The sequence below is a fragment of the Neofelis nebulosa genome, chromosome 8 (genome assembly GCF_028018385.1).
Source record: "Neofelis nebulosa isolate mNeoNeb1 chromosome 8, mNeoNeb1.pri, whole genome shotgun sequence".
Classification (NCBI taxonomy): Eukaryota; Metazoa; Chordata; class Mammalia; order Carnivora; family Felidae; genus Neofelis; species Neofelis nebulosa.
In genome coordinates, this window is record NC_080789.1 from 84186829 (window position 1) to 84206517 (window position 19689).

General features: G+C 35.4%; 1 protein-coding gene across 1 annotated transcript in view; it reads right to left on the reverse strand.

Annotated features, from left to right (window-relative positions):
* IRAG2 (inositol 1,4,5-triphosphate receptor associated 2) overlaps nucleotides 1–19689 on the reverse strand; it is a 130561-nt gene that overhangs the window by 63947 nt on the left and 46925 nt on the right. Inside the window, exons 8-16 of the mRNA XM_058743339.1 lie at nucleotides 19610–19660; nucleotides 16296–16373; nucleotides 13999–14055; nucleotides 12473–12532; nucleotides 12309–12373; nucleotides 11491–11590; nucleotides 9673–9804; nucleotides 8833–8934; nucleotides 7258–7421 (exon numbers count right to left, since the gene is read on the reverse strand). Coding sequence (XP_058599322.1) covers nucleotides 7258–7421; nucleotides 8833–8934; nucleotides 9673–9804; nucleotides 11491–11590; nucleotides 12309–12373; nucleotides 12473–12532; nucleotides 13999–14055; nucleotides 16296–16373; nucleotides 19610–19660 — 809 coding nt within the window. The remainder of the gene's footprint in view (nucleotides 1–7257; nucleotides 7422–8832; nucleotides 8935–9672; nucleotides 9805–11490; nucleotides 11591–12308; nucleotides 12374–12472; nucleotides 12533–13998; nucleotides 14056–16295; nucleotides 16374–19609; nucleotides 19661–19689) is intronic.

Consider the following 19689-nt stretch of genomic DNA (forward strand, 5'->3'; position numbering starts at 1 on the left):
AAAGAAGTCCAGGACCACTGGGTTTCACAGGTGAATTCTACGAAATATTTAAGGAAGAGTTAATGCTTATTCTTCTCAAACCTTTCAAAAAATAGAAGAGAAATGAAAGCTTCCAAACTCATTCTATGTGGCCAAGATTACCCTGATACCAAAACCAGATACAGACACAACAACAACAAAAAAAAAAAAAGAAAAGAAAAAAGAAAAAACTACAGGCCAATACTTCTAATAACCATATACACAAAAATCATCCACAAAATACTAGCAAACCAAAGCCAACAGTACATTAAAAAAATCATTCACCATGATTGAGATTTATTCCTGGGATGCAAAGATAATTAAACATTCACAAATCAATCAACATGACATGTAACATTGACAAAAGATAAAAACCACATGACCATTTCAATAGATACAGAAAAAGAATTTGACAAAGTACAACATCCATTCATGATACAAACCCCCAACAAAGAAGGTTTAGAGGGGAACATACCTCAACACAATAAAGGCCATATATGAAAAAGCAACAGTTAACATCACACTCAATTGAGAAAAGTGGAGCTTTCCCCCTAAGATCAGGAACAAGTCAAGGGTGTCCACTCTCACCACTACTACTCAACATTGTACTTGAAGTCCTAACCATAGCAATCAAACAAGAAATAAAAGGCATCCAAATTGGTAGTAAAACTTTCACTGTTTGCAGATGATATGACACTATATATAAAAAACCCTAGAGACTCTACCAAAAAACTATTAGAACTATTAAATGAATTCAGTAAAGTTGCAAGATATAAAATCAATACACAGAAATTTTGTGTCTCTATACACTAATAATGAAGTAGCAGAAAGGGAAATGAATACAACAATCCCATTTATAATTGCACACCAAAAATAATAAAATATCTAGGAATAAACATACCAAGGAGGTGAAAGAACTATACACTGACAACTATAAAACACTGATGAAAGAAACTGAAGGACAACACAAACAAATGGAAAGATAGCCCACACTCATGGATTGGGAGAACAAATATTGTTAAAATGTTCATATTACCCAAAGCAATCTACAGATTTAATGCAATCTCTATCAAAATACCAACAGCATTTTTCACAGAGCTAGAACATGTAATCCTAAAATTTGTATGAAACCATGAAGACCCCAAATTGCCAAAGTAATCTTGAAAAAAGAACAAAATTAGTACTATCACAATCCCAGATTTCAAAATGTACTCAAATCCATAGTAGTGAAAACTGTATGGTACCAGCACAAAAATAGACACATCAACATAACAGAATAGACAGCCCAGAAATAAACCCATGCTTATATGATTAATTAACCTATGACAAGGGAGATAAGGATATGCAGTGGGACACACACTGTCTTCAACAAATGGTGTTGGGGAAAATTGGACAGCTACATGCAAAAGAATGAAACCAGACCACTTTCATATACCAAAAACAAAACTAAACTCAAAATGGATTAGAGACCTAAATGTAAGACCTGAAGCCATAACAATCCTAGAAGAGAGCACAGGCAATAATTTCTCTGACATCAGCTGTAGCAACATTTTTCTAGATTTGTCTCCTGAGGCAAGGAAAATACAAGCAAAAATAAATTATTGGGAGTACATCAAAATAAAAACCTACAGCAGAGCCAAGGAAACAATCAACAAAGCTAAAAGGCAAACTATGGAATAGGAGAAAATATCTGCAAATGACATCCAATAAAGGGTTAGTATCCAAAATATATAAAGAACTTCTGCAACTCAACAGCCCAAAACAAATAATCCAATTAAAAAATGGGCAGAAGACATGAACAGACATTGCTCCAAAGACACATAGATGGCCAGTGAGACATGAAAAATGCTCAGCATCACTCACCATCAGAAAAATGCAAATCAAAACAATGAGATACCACCTCATACCTGTCAGAATGGCCAAAATTAAAAATACAAGAAACAAGAAGTGTTGGCAAGGATGTGAGCTAAAAAGAATGCTGTGCACTATTGTTGGTGAGCGTACACTGTGGAAAACGGTATGGAGGTTCCCCAAAACATTAAAAAGATAATTACCCTATGACCCAGTAATTCCATTACTGGGTATTTACCCAAAGAATACAAAAATGCTAATTCAAAAAGATATATGCACTCTTGTTTATTGCAACATTATTTGCAATAGCCAAATTATGGAAGTAACCTAAGTGTTCACTGATTGATGAAAGGATAAACAAGGTGTGATATATATATATATAGACACACACACACACACACACACACACACACACAGAATATTACTCAGCCATAAAACAAGAATAAAATCTTGCCATTTGTAATAGCATGGATGGACCTAGATCTGTCAGAGAAAGAAAAATACCACGATTTCATTCATGGAATTTATGAAACAAAATAAATGAATAAAGGGGGAAAAAAAAGACAAACACACACACACAAAACAAGTCTTTTAAATATAGAGAACTGGTGGTTACTAGAGGTGGGTGGGGGATGGGTGAAATAGGTGAAGGGCATAAGAATACATGTATCATGGTGAGCACTGAGTAATGGATACAATTGTTGAACCACCATATTATACACTTGAAACTAATAACTGTATATTCTGCTAGAGTTGAAATTATAAATTGGAGATATTTTAAAAATTAAAATTTTTAAAAGCCAACTCAGTTTTATTGATTTTTATTTAAAGAGTTTTTCTATTGTTTCATTTATTTATGCTCTGATCTTTATTATTTCCTTCCTTGTTCTAATTTTGATCTTAGTTCTTCTTCTGGTTTCTTGAGCTACAAAGTTAGGTTGTTAACTTGAGATCTTCCTTCTTTTTAATGTAGGCACATTTGTCACCATTCACTTCTCTTTTAGTACTGCTTTTTCTGCATACTATATATTTTGATATGTTGTGCTCAATTTTGTTTGTCTCAAGATATTTTCTAATTTCCCTTGTAATTTCTTCTTTGTGGTTTTTCAGCAGTGTGCTAATTTCTAAATATTTGTGAATTTGCCAGTTTTCCTCTGCTATGATTTCCGGTTCTATTCCACTGTGGTTGTAAAAGATAGTATAATTTCCATCTTCTTAAATTTGATAAAACTTGTTTTGTGACTTAACATGTGATCCTGCAGAATGTTCCATGTGCCCTTGAGAAGCATGTATATTCTGTAGCTATAGGGTAGAATGTTCTGTAAGTGTCTGTTAGGTCCATTTGGTCTATAATATTCAAGTATGTTGTTTCCTTATTGATCTTCTGCCTCGATGTTCTATCCATTATTGAAAGTGGTGTATTTAAGTCTCCTATTATATTGCTTTCTATTTATTCCTTCCATTCTGTCAATATATGGTTTGTATGTTCACATGCTCTGATCCTGAATGCATATGTATTTTTAATTGTGATATCTTCCTAGTGAACTGATCCTCTGTATCACCGTATACTGCCCTCCCTTTGTCTCTTGTGACAATTTTTGACTTAAAGTCTTTTTTTTCTGATATAAGTATAGCCACTCTGACTCTCCTTTGGCCAGTATTTGCCTGGAGTATCTTTTTTCACCCTTCACTTTCAGCCTATGTGTGTCCTTACATCTGAAGTGAGTCTCACAGACAGCATATAGTTGGATCTTGTTTTTTAATCTATTCAGCCAGTCTATGTCTTTTGATTGGAAAGTTTATGTACATTTAAAGTAATTGTTGATAAAGAGGGACCTTTATGACCCCTTTTTACTGTGACCATTTTTCATTGTTTTGTGTCTTGCAGTTCTTTTGTTCCTTTTTCCTCTCTTGTCTTCGTGTTTCTTTCTTTCTTTCTTTTTTTTTTTTTTTTTTTTTGATTAATAGTTCTTGACTCCTTTTTCTTTTGTGTATCTTCTACAGATATTTTCTTTGTGGTTACCATGGGGCTTACATAAAATATAACAGTATTTTAAGCTGACAACAACTTAACTTCAATCACATACAAAAACTATACTTTTACATCTCCCCTCCCCCCCTTTGTTATCGATGCAACTTACAAATTTTTATTGTGTACTTTAACATATTTTTATCATTTTATATACTTACAATTTTTAAACTTTTATCTCATAATTAAGTGATTTGCTTATCACTGCTATAATATTACAGTATTCTATATTTCTCTCTCTATATATTTACCTTTACCTGATCTCATTGAACATCTTTATGACAGTTATTTTGAATTGTCTTTGAGGTAAATCATTTCTCTGATTCAATTAGTGACAGTTTTTGGAGATTTTGCTTCTTCATTTCTTCTGACTCTGTGTCAGTATCTGCACTTCAGAAAAAACAACCACTTCTCCCAGTCTCCATAGCCTGGACTCATATATACAGGAGAAAACCTTTATCAATCAGTTTGGGCAGAGTTCTGGGGGCTTGCAAGTCTTCATGCTAATTCAAATCACCATTATCATACTAATTGCAGCCTAAGTGTCTACAGTATGCCCAGTTCCATCTGCACTTTGAGACAGTTGAGTCAAAAGCCACTATCTTGGCAAGTCCTCAGAAATGTTGGAATGTGGACACACAGTCTGATTCTTTTCTTCCCAGGGAGAAGCCGGATGCTGGGGGATTCCTTCTGATCACATGGTCCTATACCTGCAGCAGGAATGACACTGACAGGGTATCTAGAATTTTTCTACCAGCGTTGATGTGGCTGGTTTCACATCCACCCAGGTGCAGAGCCTCCCAACTAGTTTCTGAATTTCTCAAAAAAGTGAATTTGTTCATGTATCACTGTTGAATCAGTATATCCCGTGAGGGAAGGAAGGCCCAGGGCTTCCTATTCGACCTTCTTGCTGGCATTACCTCTTCCTCTTCCTCTTCTTCCTCTTCCTCTTCTTCCTCTTCTTAAGACATCAGTTTTACCAACTTTTCTCTTTTGTAATAGTCTAAGCTCTCAAGACTGTCCATTATCTTCCAAGGGAAAGCAAAAGGATTGTAAAGACCAACAGAAATCCATATTTAATTACAACTTTAATCATATATATTACATATATTTGCACCTATAATGCACTTTGTGATTAAGTCTTAAAAATAGCTTTTAAAGAATTAGACAGTACTAGCTATTAAAGATATTCAAGAGACTTTAAATCTTTGAAGATGTTTCTTCCATAGTGACTTGCATTATTGTGTTAAGATATATAGTATCAGCTTTGAGTGTGTTTTTAAATTCAATATCTCCTTGCTAACATGTCCTAATGCTAAATCTTGATTTCTACTCCTGTCATCTGATTCTCCCTGAAACTTCACTATCCAAAGAGAACCCCATTTACCTAGTTTTCAGAAAAAAAAAACACACACACACACAAAAAACCAACAACAATGCTGTAAGTCAAGGATGACTCTTTTTTGTATTCCCACATCAAATTCACTAGCATGTAAGATCTGACCCATCCTCAAAATAAAGTTTGAATCCAACCATTTCTTATCTCCTTGCTCACCCTGACTCATGTTACACTCCTTCACCTACACTATTGAAATAGTTTCTAACTCAGTGGCTCAAACATGCAAGCTCATTAAAACCTCAGGGCCTTTGCACTAGCTAATTCCTCTGACTAAAACCCTTCCCAGATCATCTCTTAGCTCATACTCTCACTTTGTTCAGCTATCTACTAAATTTACCAATCACAGACAAGGCTTTACTGGCCCTTCCTTCTAAAATTTGGTCCTCCTGCCCCATCATTCCTGGTCTTCTTATTCTCTTAATTTTCTTTATATCACTTAACCACCATTGCCTGGTATTATAGTATATAGTTACATGTTTATTTGTTCACTCTTTGAATACCTTAAAAATACTAGTTTCATGGATGCAGAGGTTTCTGTCTTAGTTAATTTTCTAGCATTTAGAAAAATAACTGACAAGGAGTTGGCAATTGGGTGTTGCACAAATGACATACTTTACACTCCCTGAGACCTTCAAGAGCAGTTTTTCCTTTCATTGCCTCTCCTTGACTCATTCAATTCTTTCCATTCCTCAGTACTTCAGCCTATTTATTTTACAACAGAATGAAAGCCTTCTCCTTCCCAGAAAATGGCCCCTGAGAGTTTACCTTTAATAAATTTTCTAAACATAGAATTCTTACTTTAATCCCCACAAAATACTCCCTACTCATAGATAAAGCTTACTCGTTTAAAACTTATAGCCAAATCATTTTTTGTGTAGCCACTAAATGGTTTTGTCTATTTAAAATTATATCCAGAAGGCAGGGGAGATGTTATCTGTGTAAGGAAGCTGCATATCCACTTAACCCACACACCATTATGGGGAAGTCTGGGCTCCCTGCTTCTTAGGGAGAGTAGATGATCATTCTCTTGAGAGAGCTCCTTCTGGTATTAACCTCTTTCTGGTATCTAATTTTCTTATTGGGGTGGGGTGGGGTGGGAATAAAACAGTTTCTTCTGGCTACTTTCTTTAAGCAACTTCAGTCTCTAACTACTTTTTTTTTTTTTATCTTATTCAAATACACTATACACCCATGTTCATTCACTCACCAAAAAAGCATTTCTTAAGGGGATTCTTAGTGTGGTACTAGCAGATACATAAATAGTGGTCAACAAAAGATGTTACTGGCTGTCCTTGTTTAGTATGTGGCTTACAGAGGGCACAAATTTCAAGAATTTGGTGAATTAAGAATTAAGGTGAGAGTAAGATAGTAAATTATTTTACATTTAGAGTCCTCTATTCCCTGACTTCTCTTACTTGAAATATAATTGACTAGTGCCCAGTGCAATAAATACATTGTATACTGAGGCAGAAAATGAAGCCAGATGGGACAGGAGTCAACAGACTCAAATTCTTCCATTAATAATAGATTTCTTTGTAGATTTCCCATTAATAACCCTAAGGTCTTGACCAATTCACTTTAAATCCTTATGCTTCAGTCCTGTGTAAAATTATAAGGTTTTACTAAATGATCTCTGAAGTCCTTTCTGATTAAGAGAGTTCTATATTCTATAATTCCAATTTTCTTCTTTAGGGAAAATAACTCCTTATACAATAGGTTTCCACAAATTTTAAAGTTCACTATTTGCAATTTATTGCAATATATAAGTTGAATATATTTATGTCAATTTCATGCTACTTCATAATTCAAAATTATCAGACAAAATGCCTTCCTTGAAAGAGTGAGATCATCATCTGAAATCAATGCATACAACTTGAAAAAAGTAAACTGAATGCCATGGTACAATCCCAAACGTGTCATTATACAAAGCATGGGTTTCTTGCAGATAAATGACCATCACCTGGAAAGAAATTCTTTTCTGAAATAAAAATATTCCAGCCTGAATCTCTTCAAAATCTCTATTAATTTGACAGATTCTTCATCAAGAGATTTTTTCTGGCTTCCCAAGTTGTTCAGCGTTAATATGCAAAGATTTAGTTTCTCTTCCATTTTATATTTGACTTCCTACAAGAAAAGTCACAAAACAAACTCCACTATTCCAGTGTTAAATATAAACAAATGACAGGCCATTCCCATCTCAATCGTATTCATGGTTATTAGACACTAAACTTCTAACTGAACAGATACCAAGTCTCAACTGTCCAAAGATTATTTTTTGGACCCATTATCTCAATTTAACAAGTACATATTGCGTGCCTATTATGTGACTAAAATTGAGCTTTTTTAGTATAAGCAGTCCCTAACCATTTCATCAATCATCACAACTGCTTTAGAATAGAATGGGGCAAGGAAATGCAATGAAATCAGTATTTGTTCATTAGCATACTCAAAAGCAATTAAAACAAAAAAAGGTTTGTCAAGGAGGTTGAAATTAGTATTTCAGAGTTCGCTTCTTGCTTGAGCTTAACTTAGGAAATTTATGGATGTTAGAAAGTTGTCTGGCAGCCAAGAAGTAGAGATAATAAGATAAAAGATAAGGAGATTTCTTCTTTTATGCTTCCTTTATAACCAAACAGGAAATAGTTACCTAAGTTCTCATTTTTCCAATGTTCTGCTAATTTCTGGTATAATGAAACTATCAGAATCTCAGGAATAACATTCCTTTGCACAATAATTATTCCATCAAATTTAAGCAATTTTTTTTTCAAATTTAAGCAATTTTATTTTATTTTTTTTTTTAATTTTTATTTTTGGGACAGAGAGAGACAGAGCATGAACGGGGGAGGGGCAGAGAGAGAGGGAGACACAGAGTCAGAAACAGGCTCCAGGCTCCGAGCCATCGGCCCAGAGCCTGACGCGGGGCTCAAACTCACGGACCGCGAGATCGTGACCTGGCTGAAGTCGGACGCTTAACCGACTGCGCCACCCAGGCGCCCCAAAATTTAAGCAATTTTAATAAGTCAAAGAAAAATTCAAGCTTAGACTAGCAGTTCTCACAAGATTCAAATAAAATACGTTTTCCATTCAATTATTTTATCCTGTCTCTTTAATACATATCACACGTCCTCACTCTCATTTTTCCCCTCATGTTCATGCACACTTATCCTCACACACACATCTTCATGCTCTCCCATACTTTTCCCTACTCTCACACATACTTATTTTCACACTTACCTTCACGCACCTACCTCATGCTCTCACACACTTATGCTACCCTCATGTCCACACACACTTATTGTCACTCTTAGACACACTTACCTTCACCCTTACACACACTTATCCTCACCCTCATACTCTTACTTTCACCCACATGTACATACTCACACACATCCCCAGACATACACTCCATACATATCAACAGCCCGAGATAGCAGAAAACTACATAAAGTCTTAGAAATGATACTGCATATAATATTACCTGGTTTAATAAAGCAGAAGAAAAAATAGGAAAATCACAAACACATAAAACACTTACAGTAAGTTTGTTCTCCCACTTTTTTTTCACAGTAAATTCTGGACCAGTTACCCACTGTAGAGAGCTATCCATGAGGGTTTCAACTTCAGAAATTTCTTTGTGCTGAAAGAATTCCACATGTTCAACTGGGAATTCAGGTGAAAGGCATATGCTATTATATAAGAAGTAATTTAGACCAAAGGTTCTCTATAGAGAATTAAGACACCATACACAGTTCTTTCTCATTTAATGCCACCCATGACTTTCCTTTACCCCGGGATATTGCCATGTGTAAATGCTAACTCTTGTCAGGTGCTGCATATATGCTGAATATATACAGATAGAATCATTTTTTAAGACAAAACATACACATTTTTATTCCTGTCTCAAATAGTAGGAAACAGCCATTTTCATGGATTTCTTTTTCCACTCTTTAAATACTACCTACCATACGCTAGGTACTATGAAAGGGTCTAGAAACACCAACGTGAAGGTAAGATGTTTTCTTCCTCTAACCATCTCATTTCTAGCCAAAAATCAAAATGGAATAAGAGGTACTACTATTAGCCAGAAAGAAACTGTTCACTAGATACTATGTCTTCAGTCCTCTGATACTAATGATTAGCCTGTAGGAAAAATAAGTTCGAACAATTTATAACGAATGATCAACCTATTTGTCCTGATTGAGCCAGAACTGGAAGATCATCTTCAGGAAGGTTTAAGAAAAATCTCTTTTCATAGTAGGATTAATTTGAATCTCAACAAAACACAGATATGCCTGTACTCCACAAACATACTGTAGATCAGCTATCTGCAAATGTTTGTAACCAGTGAATCACCACAGTACATGTTACACAATACCAGCTTTTGAAGGACAGCTGTGAATTCCACTCCCTTTTGTTCAAATTTTCTCAGTAATAGCATTTCTTGGTCCATCAACATATCCAGAGATGACAAACTGGTGAAACTGCACTGCCACTCAACTTCATTGTCCTGAAACAATTATTAAAGTGTCCACAACTCTGTCATTCTAATAAAGAACATTATTTTTTTATGCAAATGATATTCATGGGTCAATATAACTGTCCCCACCAAAGAGTGCTAGTTGTTTTATGAAATCCTCCTACGTTACCGAACAACAGCTTACATTTTCTTTCTAGGATGGCGTCAACTTAACATTTATTCATTCTTAAGGAAAAACATTTATTCAATAGATAACACTTACATGTGAATAATATAAACCACTATGGTTCTAATTTAAGAAAATAGGGGAAGGTAAAGAAATACACAAGAAAAAAAAAAACTATGGGGAGGGTGTTCAATAACCGCCACCGCAAAAAACTAGTTTCTTTTGTCTCCTCCTTTCATAAAAGTCACTCTCAGATGATGTTTTCCAAAGGATAAATTCTTATGGTTCTCCCAAAGCATCCGTCTCCTATCGTATTTTTGATACATGACCACACCACATTTAACTTCCTTCTTGTTGCCTATTGGAAAACATTTCAAGAGCTCTTATTTCTACACTTCCTAAGCCATTAGAACGATAAACCTCAGAGCCAGAACTTTGCCAGCTGCTTAACCCCTGTTTAGAAGTATAGAACTTTACAGGCTGGCATCATGACATCATTATCATCTCAGAGGACTGCTGTGGCAGATTTGCCACCATTTCATTCAGTCTGGCAGTCTGGCCTGGTTTCAAAAACACAGTAAGATGATGAGTATTTGAAACAGAATGTCAGGAAAGCACAGCCCTCAGAAGAATGTCCAAGGCTGCCGGAGACAGCTTTAGATGAAGGCAGCATATGTTGCCCCCGGATCCTTGGCAGGAGAAATTCAAACAGCATTTGCCCTGAAGACATTTTTCCTCTTCTTTCAAGGTCATGTCACAGCTGTCAGGAGGAGGACATTCTGACATATCCATCGTCCACAGACATGGAAAGCCCATCAAAGTGGTGAAAAGAAAGCAATTTGCTAACAAAGCATTTCCTAACACAACAAGCACAGACTGGAAAGTACAAAGGAGTAAAAATATAGTCTTTGGGGGGTGGATCTCCAACATTTCATCCCCAAGAAGGCTTTTGATAATTTCTTCCCATGCTGAAAAAACTGGGTCTTCCTAACAGAAATTTTTTAAAGTAATAATTCATTTGCATTTTTAAATTAACCAAAAACATAAAAATGCTAATTTCTGTTCAGAATGTAATAATCAGTGCCATTACATTGGGATGCTACAATTTCATTTTAGAGCAAAGAAATTTCATGACTTTTCTAAGCATCTTTATTTTTGTCAGATACATTTATTTTGGGGGGTTAGGGAAATACCTAAAGATAGTTCATGGATCTCTATCGTTATCTTCAGGACCCCAGGCCCGGGGATCGGCACAGGTACTTTCTCCTAAAAAAATATTAAGACTATACAGATTTCTAAAGTCTGGATACACTGAACACATGTTTCTTCAATCTTAGCCTTAACCTCACTATGATTTTCAGTCATAACGTGAAAAAGGTCCATTTTTTTTTTTTCAGGCTAAGAGACTTTAGATTTGGATTCTAAAAACATTCAACAGATTTCCTCAAAATATCACAGGTGCTCTTCAGCAAGCTTGGACCTTCACCTGAAGTAAGCTATTGCATATGGTCTTATCTTATGAAGTTTTGCATTTGATGATAATTACCTACCTCTGCAGATTGAGCAAGAGTGAGTTCACAATGTAAAGATTTTTCTTCTTCAGAGATGGTACTATTACACTCTTCGCTAACATTCAGCTGGATCCCATTTCTTGAAAAATGAAAATAATAATCCAGTCCAGTTAGATGTGACTATGTTATAAGTCACCAAAATGGGGTTTATCACTCCAGTAAGCCCTCATGTGTGCCAAGGATTGTATAAGGTACTTAGTAATAGAGAGAAATAATATTCTCTGTCCTCCAGGACCAGCACAGACTAATGACTCTAGGCGGTTGTAAACAAGTAGGCCATGCTTTTTTTTTTTCTCTCTTTTTTTAAGAACTAGAGCCAATAGTTAAAAATGAGAAAATCTAGATTTCTGGCTTTTCTTTTAAAAATCAAAAGATGCAGCTACACTGGGCCCATATATTCTTGATTCACTGGCCTTCATCTGGGTAATACACTTTTCTCAGTTGTCACTCTTCTAAATGTGTGCACTTATCCCAAATATTTTGCTCACTTTTGATATCTGTGTGGCTCCTGTAGACTCCCGGATAGCATAGTGTGCATACTTAAAAACAATTATAAGATGATGTATGTTAATAAAGAGGTAAGAACAGCATGCCATGCATGCATTCAAAAGGATTGCTTAATCTCAAAGTAAGAAAAAAGCATGGGTCATGGAAAACTGAGAAGGAGATCTATTGCAGAAAAGGAGAGAAAAATATCATGAATGTGGCACAAAGAATTGTACATAGCTCAGCAGACCAATAATGCAGGGTGGAGGCACATGAGAGAGAGAAGGCTGGTGAGAAGTTGCTCTACTTACAAGATAAGTTCCTGTTGCAAGTGCTGTAATTCATGAGCCAGTTTGTTTTTATCGCCTCGTAAGTTCTGGAATCACATACAACATTAGGCTATACGTGTTACTCTAATGGGGGATTTACATTTAAACAACCCCACCTTGCAAACTGTGAGATTATTATGGTATACCTCTATAATGTTTCCATATTCTATGATGGTTGACTTAAGTTCTTCTATACTTAAATCCTTCTGAAAAGCAGAAGAGAGAATACCAAATACATGTATGAGTCTACCAAATCATATTTAGATTCTCAATCTGAGCCACAGAAAAATTGTAAATGCCCAATGATGATGAGACCTTCTACCAATCTTATTTGAAAGCTGAACCAGTCTATGTTTATGATTAAAACCACATAAAAAAAAGTATGGGACAGCAAGGCAGCTATACCTAACTGGTGCCATGATGTTCTATATTTGCCTGGTTCTGTGGAATCAAACTCTAAAAGGTAATTCTTAAGTTCAAGTCAAAATTATATTTACTATCATAACAGGAAAAAAATCAGTCTACCTGCAAATGACTAATGAATTATTAAGGCATCCAATTTTATCCAGTTCAAATGATATCTGTTAATCATCATTTTGTACTCTAACACCAGAAGGTACAGTCACCGTCTGACCTATAATTTTACCTCATGATTAACATAGTGCCTGGCAAATGGGAAGTGCTCAATCAACACCTTATGAATGTTGGGCAGAAATGCAAAGTGGTGGAAAGACCAGAGTTACAGAGGAAGTGAGAAGCCACTACAACAATGCACTCTATGGAGGCAAAGAACACTCACAATGAAGAGAGAAATTTGGTACAATATTCAATATCTTCATCAATGTCCACAATTCATAAAGGATTCCTTTGAAACTTTGTAACAGAGAAAGGAAAAGGAAATACTGCTCTTTATTCACTTCCTCCATCTTGGAAGTTTATTACTTAGATTGCGTCCTTCCTATGTCTCTTAAAGCTACCATAACCAGCATCTCTGTAGCCAGCATCTTTTGTTAATACGTAGGTCATGATTAAGGATACAATGATAAAGAAAATCGTGTCTATCTACCTATCTATCAATAAAATCAATCTAACTAGGTAGAAATAACTGGGGAATATATTCTTCTTGTTCCCTAAATGACTGCACACTCATTTACGTTATTATGAATTAAAACTACATCACTGGGGCACGAGGGTGGCTCAGTCGGTTAAGCTTCCAACTTTAGCTCAGGTCATGATCTCATGGTTCATGATTTTGAGCCCCACATTGGACTCTCTGCTGACAGCACAGAGCCTGCTTGGTTTTTTTCTCTCTCTCCCTCTCTCTGCCCCTCCTGCACATGCACACACACTCTCTCTCTAAATAAATAAATAAACTTAAAAAAAGACTACATCACCATATCTAGCCAGTAACTGGTAATTGGTACACGAATATTACATAAATGGATGAATACCACCCAAACTTAGGATATGTTAAAACTTATCCCAGATGACAAAGTCTGTATTCTTTGTTCAGAAGAACATTTTTGTGAGGTATTATAGAGGAAAGTCCTGTGATAGAATATTAGAATCAGGTACTCTAATAGGGGTGAAGTTACACAAATGACCATCTCCTTTATGATTTGGGAAGAGCTAGCAAACCCCATGGGACTTCATGGGCAGGGACCATACCAACCTTCTGCAAACTTGCATCTTTATTAAGCAAAGTGTTCTCATATGTGTGTAACTGCATCTGAAAAGAGACAAGTTTCGGGAAGGCCACTGGGACATTGCTTTGGTAAAAGATAATGCCATAAAATCATTCCAAAAGGGAGACATGTTTCTCAAGCACCTTTAACGGGCATGTGTTTCTTTATAAACAACTTTCACATCAGCCTCATGACAACTCGAGAGGCTAGGGCTGTTGCCCTCACTTTACCAGTGAGGAAGTTGAAGCTCAGCACTATTAGAAGACTTGCTCAATGTCACACATGGTAAGGGACAGAACTGAGCCTATAATACGAATCTTCAGCTTTAGTCATGTGCCCTTTCCACTATTTTACACTTTATATAATAAGAAGACCAATAGAGTCTTCATTTTCTTGGTGAAAATGGAAGTCTAGATAGAACATGAACACAAATCTATGTCAACATATAAAAGACCCTTCCTCTTGGATAACAAGTATTGTAGAAACCCACAGATGATCTAGCAACATAACCTAAACTTGCCAAAATCTCATTAGTTAGATTGCAAGAAAAAAAACTGTCTTTTAAAAACATAGTTTAAAAATGTTCAAGATGTCTCTTAGCAGAGTGAATATTAGAATATATTGATTTATTCAAACCAAAGGCAAGCTTGTTGGCAAAGTCTTCTAAATATAATTGACAAATATGTATACTGATTAAATTGAAAACCTAGAAAAATGATCATCATAGTCAGAAATAGAATCATCCCTTAATTATATATATTTGATATCCTTTTAGGTATTTTCACATAATCTTCTCATTTGAGTTTCCACCAAGCTTGGGGATTAGGTAGAAAATATCACAGCCATTTAGTAGGTGAGAAAAGAAAGACTTAAAAGAGGTTAACTACTTGCTTGAGGTCATAAAGCTTTTAAGTAGAGAAGACAGGATTTGAACCCATGTCTTCTAACTCTTTCTATTAGTTTATGACAGTTGTGTTTTCCAAAAACAGTCATTCCTAGAATAAAATTAATTTGAATGTCTAAACTATTATATATATATATATATATATATATATATATGTATATGTATACACACATACCTACAAACATGAAATTTAAATATATCATTTCACACATATACTACAGCAAAAAATATTATTCAAATAAACTATTAAGATGACAATAAGTAGATATGAATTCCTAAATTTATTAATATTCTTTAGTTTCCTGATAAGAATGTATGGAATACATAACAAAATATACACCAAATATAGACTTTTTAGATGCAGTTTAGATAAAAAATCATTTTTGTAGGTTATTATCCCTTAATTCAATCAAGGATACATTTTCCCAGCACTTGTTTTATGCATTATGAAGGTATAATAGCTGAAATCTTTGATGATTGAGGGATTTACAAAACCAGATACCCCTCAATTAGAAAATACCATTATAATAAAAAATATAAATAGTTACAAGTGTTGGCAAAGATGTGGAGAAATCTGAGCCCTCATGCATAACTGGTGGAAATATAAAATGGTGCCAGAAGAGAGTCTGGCAGTTCCTAAAAAGGTCTAACATAGTTATCCTATGACCCTGTAATTCTACTCCTAAGTGTATACTTAGGAGAAAACACATGGACACAAAAATGCATATACAAATGTTCATAGGAGCACTGTTCATAATAGGCAAAAAGTAGAAACAGCCCAAATGCTCATCACCTGATGAATGGATAAACAATACGTGGTATATCCATAAAATGGAATATTATCCAGTAATAAAATGAAATAAGGTATTGATATATTTTATAACATGAATGCACCTTAAAAACATGTTCAGTGAAAGAAACCAATCATGAAAGACCACATGGTGTATATGATTCCATTTTATTGAAATGTCCAGAACAGGTAAATCTGTATTATAGAGACAAAAAAAATCTCTAAAGTGGTTGTCTTAGGGTTGGTGGGGAATGGGAGTGACTGCTAAAGGAATTTCTTTGGGGATGATAAAAATGTTTTAAAATTGGTGTTGGTGATTTTTGCACAACTCTGTGAATATACTGAAAACCACTGACATATCATTTAAAGTGGGCTAATTTAATGACATGTGTGTTATATATCAGTAAAGCCATTATGTAAAAAAAAAAATAGAAACTGTGTTTTATATACTCTAATTGAGACATTTTGAGGAACATAAATTTCAGAATTTATAACCAAAGGTTATTCTATCAATGGGCCATATACACCTTGATAAAGTAATATTGGTTTGACAAAAGAAAATATTTTACCAGTATTTGGGAAGTGCTTACTTGGTGCTCAGTCTCAGTTTTAGACAATTCCTCAATCTTCTTTTCCAATTTATAGATATCCATAATGTTCTTAGTATTCTGGGTAAAAGAAGATAATATTCTTAGATTTAGACCAAATAAACAAACAAACAAGCAAACAAACATCACAAAGTCTTTTTTAGGAAGTGGTATTTTCATCGTTAACATCACAATTCATTTTAAACTGAGGGAAAAAACTTTGGACTTTATCCAAAAATAACATGATCCTTTTAACATGACCATCCAGGGGGCACCGGGATGGCTCAGTTGGTTAAGCATCTGACTCTTGTTTTTGGCCCAAGTCATAATCTCACAGTTCATGGGTTTGAGCCCCACAAAGGGCTCTGTGCTGACAGTGTGGAGCCTGCTTAGGATTCTCTCTCCTTCTCTCTCTCTGCCCATCCCTCACTCATGCACACATGTGCACTCTCTCTCAAAATAAATAAATAGACTTAAAAAAAATTAACATGACCATCTAGGGATACTCTTGAGAGTCCCTTCTTATCTTACATGCCACCTTGGCTATGCACTCCCTGGTCACATCTTCATCTTCAAACCGGTCATTCCCAGAAAATTTGACCCCCTTCTCATTTTCATTGTGAGCATCTCACTCTTTAACCACCACTTCTTTCCAGATTACTTCTTTGAGAGCCAACAAACCTTCAGTCCCCACTGGTCTACAGTCCATTGATCCTACCACCTTCTCATTACCCTTCCACTTTCCTGTGAACTCAGTAGCCTTTTCACTCAGCTTTAAATTCTTCCATGGTCCATCATTATAATCCCTCCCTTCCACTTCACCTCAATTCCTTTGCTTCTCACCCACTTACTTCTTAGTATTTGCTTAATTTCTGCTTGCTACCCACTCCCTGTCAGCACCTTTTCAGATAAACATTGTTAAAGAAAAATACAAATGAACCAACAGATCACACATTTAATTTATAATTTTTAACTTCAGTGTTTACTGGTGATCAGATCATACAATCCTAGTCCATTCACAGGGCCACTGGCCTAAATCAGGGATCTGCAAACTACACCAACTCTCCCATCCCACCCCTGCAAGTCAACTCCAGCTGACCACCCAGTTTGTAAATAGTTTTACTAGAACGCAGCCATGCCTTTTTTTTTTTTTTTTTTTTTTTTTGCACGTTGTCTGTGGTTGCTTTCATATGACAATGGCAGAAGTGAGTGGTGGCAACAAAGGCCTTTTAGTCAGGCAAGACTAAAAATATTTACTATGAGATCCTGTACAAAAAGTTTATCAACTCCTGGCCTATTTCATCCTTTCTCTCCTTAAACTCCAATACCTCCTCCAGCTTCCTCACTCTCAGGTGATGTCTTTTCTTTTATCTCAGTGAGACATTGGAAACAATCAGAAGAGAGCTTCCATATCACCAGAACATATGATAAATATCCTTGGATGTTTTATAAAGTATTTGTTGATCTAACACTTCTCTCTACCTCCACTCTAACTGCTTCAGTCTGAGCCTCCATAAACTTATGCCTGCCATGTTACAAGGTCCTCTTAATTGGTCTCCCATTTCTTCCCTTGCCTCACTACAGTTGATTTTAAACCCAGCAGCCAGAGTTATGTTGTTAAAATAGAAATCAGATCACATTACTCATTTGCTCAGAACTGTCCAACGGCTCCCATCTCAATCAGTGGAAACAGCCAGAGTCTGTCAAAGCCTACATGTGCCTCTGTGGGTGGGTCTTGCTCCCCACAGCTCTCTGCTGTACCTATTGCTGCTGTTTCCCTCTGCTCCAGCCAAACTGGCCTTGCTGTCCTTCACAAAGAGCAGGCAGACTAAGCCTAAAGACTTAAAGCTTATGGTTTCCTCTGCCTGGAATGCTCTCTCCTGATAAACCTTGCATTTTTATTAAGTGATTAACTTCATAGGGCTACTTTTTCTAACTACTCTAGTTTAAATTGCACTGTCCCACAATTTTGTTTTCTGCTTTTCTTTCCTCCATGGCACTAATCACCACCTAGCATGCTAGTTCCACATGGACTATTCTGCTTAAGCTTATATCCTCAACACCTAGAATAGTGCCTAGCACATGGAAGTCTCCCAATGAATATGTGTTGGTTGAATGAATGAATGAATGAATGGAGTGAATGGAACTAACTACCAAACTATTGCGCTGTTAGTCTTCACAATGTATCAGATTTTTACCACCTAAGGAATCTAGTAATGAATCTAGTATATGCCTTTTCTAATGCAAATCAGTATTTGCAATGCTGTTTCATGTTGAAGGGTTCCAAAACTTCCTCCTTCTATCTCAGTTCTAAATTCAGTTCTGTACAATTTTTTGATGTTAGTCAAACATCTTAAATACAAGGAGAAAAATGTCTTTCACTGGGAACTTAATTGTAAAGCACAGGCTTCATGAAAACCTGGCCTTGTAGCTAAACCATGCCTAAATCTAATGTAGGGTTTCTTGACATTTAATCGTTCCTTTCCAATCCACTATAAAATTGCTTTAATGTCCAGTTGGCCCATATTTGGAATAACTCTCCATCACAGACTGTTCATCACAGCTTAGTAAATATTCCTGATAAACTTATAAAAAGCCCAAATAAAAACTATATATAAATTGACATTCAAGAGGTACTTATAGAGAATTCTCCTCCAAAATAGTAACTTACTAGTAGCTTTGGTACCTGTTGTTTCAATGCTTTAATTCTGTTGCTTAGAAAACTTATTTCATAGAATTATTTTTTTAGAGATTTTACTAATATTTCCTAACATATATGAAGTACATTATGATTCACCAAATAGCTTCACATACATTATCTCAATCTCCAAAATAACTGTAGGGAATAGGTATTATTAACCCAAAAAAGATAGATGGCTTTTCCAAAGTCAGACTTTCAGACCTAATGACTGAATCTTAGACTCAAGACTTTTGCTACCTAATTCAGTAGAATAATAATGGGAAATTATTAATGTCTACATTTTCCTTCTTGATTTGTATACTTTTTATATGGGTTAATTTCATTTCATCTTAAATTTGAATTTCTAAAACACCATTTCTTCCACGGATAATTATAAAGGTAATAATGTACTTCTATTACAGACATGAAAGTCCTATCCATTCTTCCTCACTTGCCATTTGACGACAACAACAACAACAACAACAACAACAACAACAACAACAACAAAAACTGATCTTTGGTTCACAGAATCCTAAATATTCAGATAATTTCTATTTAATCCAGGGTCAGAACTCATGCTTGTATGATTTCCAGATGTTTATCTGTGCCTGTGTTTAACAATTTCAGCATACCTCACCTCTTCTTGGAGAATCCGAATCTTAAGAATCAGAGCCCGGTTTTCTGTCTCCTGATTCATTAAGAGAAAGTAATTAAAAA